The sequence below is a fragment of the Rhea americana genome, unplaced genomic scaffold, assembly GCF_003343005.1.
Source record: "Rhea americana isolate MKP2758 unplaced genomic scaffold, rheAme1 scaffold_382, whole genome shotgun sequence".
NCBI lineage: Eukaryota > Metazoa > Chordata > Aves > Rheiformes > Rheidae > Rhea > Rhea americana.
In genome coordinates this window covers 298,175-305,342 of record NW_028186515.1, presented here as the reverse complement: position 1 = coordinate 305,342, position 7,168 = coordinate 298,175, and the positions used below count along the sequence as shown (strand labels likewise).

The following is a 7,168-nucleotide window of genomic DNA, read 5'->3' as shown; positions in this document are numbered from 1 at the left end:
TGGCGGGTGCCCTCGCCGGGCCCCGGGCCGCCTCGGGGGCGGCGGGTCCCTGCGTGCCCCGGAGCCGAGGGGCCTCTCCCGGCCGGGCCTCGCTGGGCTGCGGGCAGCAGCAGGTCGCTGCCCCGAGGAGAGCGCGGGGAGGCGGCGGTGTGCGGAGCCCGTCCCGCCTGGTGCTGCGTGCCGCTGCGGAGAGGGAAGGGCGGAGGAACCGGGCAGGGTCCGTCCCCAGGGACGGCGCTGGAGGCTGSAGCAGCGCTCGGGGATGGCCGGTGGCAGCGGGCCCCGGGCGCGAGGGGGCTGCGGCAGGGCTGAGAGGGGCTTGCGTGGGGCGTTCGGCGTCAGGACCAGCGCGGGGCGATTCGGCAGACGCAGCCTGGGGGTTTCTTGGTGCCTTTGGCTGGGCTGGGGGTGGCATTTTGGCCCAGCTGCAGGGTCCAGCCCTGCCCTGTCCCAGGGAGGGAGGCTCTCCCTGCAGATGCCCAGTGTCAGGGCCCTGGGCAGGGGTGTCTGCTAGTGTCCAGCCGCAGCCCCGGCTGCTCCRGCATCCTCCCAGCCCTCGGCTGTGCCGGGAGCTCTTGTGGGGAGGTGTCCCAGAGAGCCGGGAAGAAGGATGGGCTGCAGGGGCGGTGGGAGGCTGAGTCAGCTGGGCTGGGCTCCTGGCCCTGCCCTGGTCCTGAGCTGGTTGCGCTGGACTGTCCGTCTCCGGACGTGGGTGTGTCAGGGCCTGGCAGAGGACCGCTGCTATGCCGGCCACCTTGGGGGTCCTCAGAGAGTGTGGAGGGATGTGGCCCCAGACCAGGTGGTGCTGCCAGGCCTAGCAGCCCTGTGGGATGGGACTGCGGAGTACATCCCGGGTTGGGGAGGGAGCTGAGCCTGCRCCCAGAAACCTACCCCACTGGCCTGGCCTGGGGCACGGGAGCTGTGGCTGCATGCCAGCAGCAGGTGCCACATCCAGGGCTTTTCTGAGGCTTTACTGGAAGCCAGTGCCCTGATTCCTCACGTCTGGTGACACTCTGGACTTTCCCTAGCAGCAGCCCTGGAAGTGCCAGGAATGAACGCAGGAATCTTGGTTCCTGCTTCCGAACCGCTAGGCCAAGCTCCCTTCCCAAACGCAGGATCTCCTCCTGCCCTGCCCCTAGGGCACTGTGCTGGCAGGGCAGGACAGTGAGGAAGGGATGCTCGGCTCCTGRGGCTCGCTCATTCCTGAATGTGGCCACAGGTGCAGGGGGAGAGCGGTGCTGACCGAGCTGTTCTGGCCCTGTGCAGGTGACAGCGTGCAGCAGCGCCATGCGGAGTGGGGACGCTCCTGGCATGTGACCCCGCAGGTCCTGCAGGGCGATCGGAGGCTCAGCCTGGCAGAGGCTGTGCAGGTGAGCCCCCGGCCYGTACACGCTGCCCCGGGGCTGTGCTGTGGCCCTGCCACGTGAGGGCTYGCGGGGACAGCTCCCCACACCTTTCCCAGTGCCAGAAACCTGGCATCTGGGTTCCCCGTTCCCTGCAGGGACCAAACACCTGGAGCTTCTGGCTGCCCCCTACCCAGCCCAAGTGTGAATAGGGAGGGGGTGGYTGGATACTGGGTGCCCCTGGTGGCTTCCCCTTCCCCTCGGTGCCCCGGCCAGGTCCCCCACCCTGCCCAGGGCGAGCTGGCGCCTGGCGGAAGGGCCCAGCCCGCCCTGCGGCCGTTGGGAGTCTCTCCAGGGTTTCCGGCCACGCTGCACCGGGCAGGAAGCGCGGGGGGAGCGGCGGGGGGGCCGCCGGCTCCGCGCGACACCCCCTTCCCCGGCACAATGTGCCGGTGAGGGAGGGACGCTTCCTGCGGGCGTGAGGAGGGGATCCCTTCCGCCCCCTCCCGCCTGGGCACGTGCTGGGTGGGCCCCCCAGAGCCCAGGCAGGGGCCCTGGGGATRGGGTGCAGGGGGCCCTCCCATGACCCGCTCCTGTCCCAGGGGGGGTTCCCTGCCTGGCTGCATGTCGCCCTGGAGCTGGAGGGAACGCAGCTGGTGGTGGAGCTGGAGCAAAACTGGTGAGTCTGTGGCTGGGGTGCAGGGGGCTGGGGCAGAGCTGGGCCAGCTCCGCACCCCACCGGCGCTGATCCGTGGGGCACTTGGAGTGGGCTGAGCTGGGGGCCCGTGCATCTCTCTTGCAGGGAGCTGGTGCTGGGCACTGGGGCGCTGCTCTACTACCTGCCCGACGGCACGCGGGTGGTGCGGGAGGCCAGTGAGCAGGTAGGGCTGCGGGGCGAGGAGGAGGCTGCCCCAGCGTGGGGCAGGCTCCTGAGCCCCCTCTCTGCTGCAGGAACACTGCTGCTACCGTGGGAGTGTGCAGGGCTTCCCCGGCTCCCGGGCCAGCCTCTGCGCCTGCTCCGGGCTCAGGTAAGCCCAGACCCCACGGCCTCTGTGCCTGGTGCCCGCTGTGCCGCTCACCCCTCTCGTCCCTTTCCGCAGCGGCCACCTCTGGGTGTCGGAGAACAGGAGCTATGGGCTGGAGCCGGACGTCGGCGGTCCCCCGGGCAGGCATGTGGCATACCGGCCCCGGGACGTCCGGCTGGCGCCGCGGGCCTGTGGGCCGGCCCCCACGGCCTCCCCGGAGGCAGAGACGGAGCCACCCCGGCCACAGAGGGTGGGTATCACCCAGTCCTGCCCGGCGGCCCCTCGGCGGCCCCCTGACCTGCTCTCGTCCCCAGGGCAAGCGGGCAGCGGTGGAGCAGCGCTTCGTGGAGCTGGTGATGGTGGTGGACCACGCTGCGGTGAGTGCCAGCCGGGGGCCTGCCGGGGGCCGGACTCCCGGCTCTGCCCCTGCCGTAACGCCCTTCCCTGCCCTCTGCAGTTCCAGAACTACCCTGACCTGCAGCGCGTCCACACCCGGACCCTGGAAATTGCCAACCAGGTGGACACGGTGAGGCACCACCAGGTCCTGCGGGGGCTCGGCGGCGCTGGCGCTGCCGATCCGGCCCCACTGCAGCGCGTGGGGTCCCTGACCCCCTGCGCCCACCCCAGTTCTTCCAGCCGCTGGGGGTCCGGGTGGCCCTGCTGGCCGTGGAGGTCTGGAGCCAAGGCGACAAGTTCAAGGTGGGCCACAGTGGCCGGGAGGCACTGGAGCAGTTCCTGCAGTGGCGTCGCAAGGAGCTGCTGCCCCGGCTGCCCCACGACAACGCGCAGCTGCTGACGTGAGCGCGGGCGGCGGGGTGGGCCGGGACCCCGCGCCGGCGCCGCCTCACACTCCCGCTCTCCGCAGGGGCTCCCGCTTCGAGGACGTCACGGTGGGGATGTCGACGCAGGACTCCATGTGCTCGCCGGCGCGCTCCGGGGGTGTCAGCAGGGTGTGTGCCGCCTGCCCCCACCGTGCCCACCACCCGACCCCYGTGCTGACCCCCGCCTCCCCTGCAGGACCACTCGGTCAGCGTGCTGGTGGTGGCCACCACCGTGGCCCACCAACTGGGGCACAACCTAGGCATGAGCCACGACGGCGCCGGGCGCCGCTGCCGCTGCAGCAACCTCTACCAGGACCGTGGCTGCATCATGGACTTACCCACGGGGTGAGAGCGGTTGGGGCAGYGGGGGCACCAGGGGGGTGGCGCTGGCCAGCCCAACCTCACCACCCCATTGCCATCCCCACAGGCTCACACCTGGCTTGAGCTTCAGCAACTGCAGCCGGCAGGACCTGGAGCGCAGCCTGCAGCAGGGCCGGGGCTGGTGCCTCTCCAATGTGCCCGAGCCTCGGAGACTGGCCGGGAGCCCCCGCTGCGGAAACGGCTTCCTGGAGGCCGGCGAGGGCTGCGACTGCGGCCTCAGCATTGTACGTTGGTGCAGGYGTGGGGCTGCGGCTGTGCCTTTCCCTGCTGGAGCCAAAGGGCTCGAGCTGAACAGACGCCGGTGCAAGCAGGCACCTTGCTCCAGCACCTTGCCACGGGCTCTGGATGAGGGACCTGGCCCAGCCGCTGTCCTCGTCGGTGCCTGCTGCGTGGCCCCCGTCTTGGCCTCGGCCCCAGCCCCACTGCGGGGTTTGCGGGTTCCCAACTGCTCACCGCAGCCCTCTGCCCGCAGGAGTGCACCGATCCCTGCTGCAACAGCAGCAGCTGCCAGCTGGTGCCCGGAGCCGAGTGCGCCACGGGGGATGCCTGCTGCCAGGACTGCAAGGTGCGCAGGGGCGATGGGGAGCCGGCGCGGGCTGCCGCCCTGGCGGGGCCGGGTCGGGGAGCTGGATTGCTGTTCGGCTRACGTTGCCCCTGCAGCTGCGCCGTGCCGGGCACCTGTGCCGGGAGCCGCTGGGCGAGTGTGACCTGCCTGAGTACTGCGACGGGCTCTCACCGCATTGCCCGCCCAACGCCTACCTGCAGGACGGGCAGCCCTGCAGCAGCGGGCGGGCGTATTGCTACGGCGGGGCCTGTGCCACCCTCGAGGGACAGTGCCAGCAGCTGCTGGGGGCAGGTACGGTGGGGGCCGGTGCTGGGGCGGCGGCAGCACTGCGGTGCTCTGCTCACTGCTCCCCGGCGCAGGCGCCAGCCCCGTCTCCGGCTCCTGCATGGCCGCCCTGAACACGAAAGGGGACGAGCACGGACACTGCGGGCGGCTCCCCAATGGCTCCTACGTCGCCTGTGCCCAGCGGTGAGTGCCAGGCCGCCCTCGCGGGCCCCTGCGGCCCGCCAGCCCCTGACCCCCTCCCACCTCTGCAGGGACGCTGGCTGTGGGCGGCTGCAGTGCCAGCGTGGCAGCGCCCGGGAGAGCCGGCCGGCAGCCTCCTGCCAGGGGACCCTGCTGCCAGGGGGCGAGGACGTGAGTGACCCGGCCATGGTGCTGCCCGGCACTGCCTGCGGCCCCGGCAAGGTGAGCGGGGCGGGGGGGGTTAGGGTGCTGCGGGAGCCGGTGCTGGTGGCGGCAGGGCTCTGACTCACCGCCACTGCCGCAGGTGTGTCTGCAGCACCAGTGCCAGGACRTCTCCACGTTGGAGGATCAGCAGTGCAGCAGCAAGTGCCACGGGCGCGGGGTGAGCTGGGGGGCTGAGGGCAGGCACCCGCTGGCAGCAGCCGGGCTCTGAGCTCTGTGTCCCCTGCCCAGGTATGCAACAACCACGGGCACTGTCACTGCGAGCGGGGCTGGGCTCCCCCCAGCTGCGCCAGCCCTGGCGCGGGGGGCAGCGAGGACAGCGGCCCCATGGCCCCGGAGCGAGGTGAGCCCGCGGCTTGTCTCCGGCCGCACCGGGAGGAGAATGGGGCTTTGTGTGCGCGGCCGGCGGCGGCCGTGGGGCGCAGCTGCAGGGTGCTGACGTGCCGCTCTCTGCAGGAGGGAGCGCGCTGCCCACGGCTCTGCTGCTCAGCGCCCTGCTGATGCTGGCCCTGCTGCTGGGGCTGTACTGCGTGCGCCGCTCAGGGCTGCGCAAGCACCTCTGCCAGCTCAGCAAAGGGACGTCCTGCCAGTACAGGTAACTGTGCACGTGTGTGTGTGCACCCACAGGCGWGCATGTGTGTCGCATGCGTGTGTGYGTGCATGCTTGTATGTCCTGTAACAGGAAACTGAGCTGCCCACAGGCGTGTGGGCACATGTTTGTGTTCCGTGGCAGGTAAGCTAGCCACGTGTGTGCGTGCATGCCTGTGCACGTGTGTCCCATGGCAAGTAACCAGCTACATGCATACATGTGTGCATGCATCCCCATGCAACAACTGAGCTGTGTGCATGTGTGTGCATTCCCGCCAGCGCAGGCAACGGGCCCCGTCATGCTCCATCCCTCCCGTGTAGCTGCAGTTCCTCCCGCCATGCTGATACCCCTGTCCCTCTCCATCCCTGGGCAGGGCTCCGTCGCAGCAATGCCCCAGGCGTGCTCTGGCCCCCGAGCTCTGGGCTGAGACGCTGACTCTGTTCTCCCCACAGTGCTGAGACCCAGGCCCGATTCCTGGGTCCAGAAGCCTCAGACAGCTGGAGCGGGTAACGTCACTGCTGGAGCCTGGGCGTGGGGCTGTCCCTGAGCCATCCTGCTTCGCAAAGCCTCCAGTGCCGCGATCTTCCCTTGGCAGTGCCCTTAGGGTGTGGGGAGAGCCCTGTTCTCTGGGGCGCAGGGCACCGCATCTCCTGGTGTTCAGAGGGGTTCGTTTCTCTTGGGCTTCTGCTGGTGCCGGTGTCGCTCGGTTGCCATGTGGGGTCCCCCGACTGCCGGAAGCGACCAGGGCCTCATCCTGCCTCCCTCCTGCAGGATCTCGCAGCCGGAGACCCGATCGTCAAGCCAGGGCCCCCCTGAGCGGCCCCGACCCCCGCATCGGCGTCAGGGCACCGAGCTCCAGGTCATGCACAGCAGCAAGGTGAGAGCCCGGCAGCCAAGGGCCGGGGCCGCGCCGTGCTTGGGGGCGATCCCCCTCTCGGGTACCGGGAGGGAGCTGCTGCTGGTGGCGATGCCGTTGCTGTGGTTACGGGCCGGGTTGCCACGTGTGGTGCCGTTGCCATGGGTACCAGGATTTGGTGCCATAGTTGCAGAGGAGACGCCCCCAGAGACCTGCTCCGAGCGTCCCCCTCGCCGGGCTCCCCGGTGCGGCGCGCGGCTCTCCRTCGCCGGGGCCCGGAGCGGTTGGCGCCGCCTTGGCCCACGGCCATGCCCGCCTGGGCCCATGGGGGGCCCTGCGTCCCCTGCTGCGTCCACACATCCTTGCACGTTGTGCCTCGTACTCGCTGTTCCTCTCCTGGTGCCTCCGGGGCTGGAGCCTGACCAGGGTGCTGCGGTGGCTGCCCAAGCCGGGGCTGCCGAAGCGGCCGTGGAGCCGGGGCTGGAGCCCCAGAGCTGCCAGCTGCGGGGGGGGTCTCTGCTTCAGGGGGGTCTCCGCATGCTGCATGGCTTGCACGAGTCTCGCTCACTGCTGCATGGCGCGCGCCTGTCCTCCTCCTGCCTCTCCATCTCTCTGCAGCCGTCTGCCCTCGGCTCGGCCAGGCCCGATCCGCCCTCCAAGCCTCTCCCGCCTGACCCTCTTCCCAAGAGCTCCCAGGTAAAGCCCCGGGCACCGGGTGGGAGGTCCCCAGGCAGCACCTCCTCTCTGAGCTCCAGTCACTGCTGCATGCCTGTCTGCRCACGAGCTCGCAGGGGTCCCCGCGGGCTCAGCCGGAGGCGCGGGGCTGGGCTCAGCTCTGCCTCTGCTCCCGGAGACGCCGGCCGGGCAGGCAGCACCGGCTGCCGCGGCGGAGCTCTGCGCC

General features: G+C 70.8%; 1 protein-coding gene across 1 annotated transcript; it reads left to right on the top strand.

Annotated features, from left to right (window-relative positions):
- Positions 1 to 1,175: 1,175 nt before the first annotated feature.
- Positions 1,176 to 6,011, top strand: ADAM15 (ADAM metallopeptidase domain 15). Its single transcript, XM_085313270.1, has 19 exons — positions 1,176 to 1,370; positions 1,946 to 2,022; positions 2,146 to 2,224; positions 2,295 to 2,371; positions 2,444 to 2,618; positions 2,683 to 2,745; positions 2,826 to 2,894; positions 2,996 to 3,165; positions 3,234 to 3,318; positions 3,386 to 3,534; positions 3,617 to 3,794; positions 4,043 to 4,135; positions 4,231 to 4,426; positions 4,495 to 4,603; positions 4,672 to 4,822; positions 4,905 to 4,982; positions 5,054 to 5,165; positions 5,279 to 5,417; positions 5,864 to 6,011. Exons 1-19 carry the CDS (start codon positions 1,176 to 1,178, stop codon positions 5,919 to 5,921), a joined length of 2,253 nt encoding a protein of 750 aa, XP_085169396.1. The 3' UTR covers positions 5,922 to 6,011.
- The last annotated feature ends 1,157 nt before the right edge of the window (positions 6,012 to 7,168 follow it).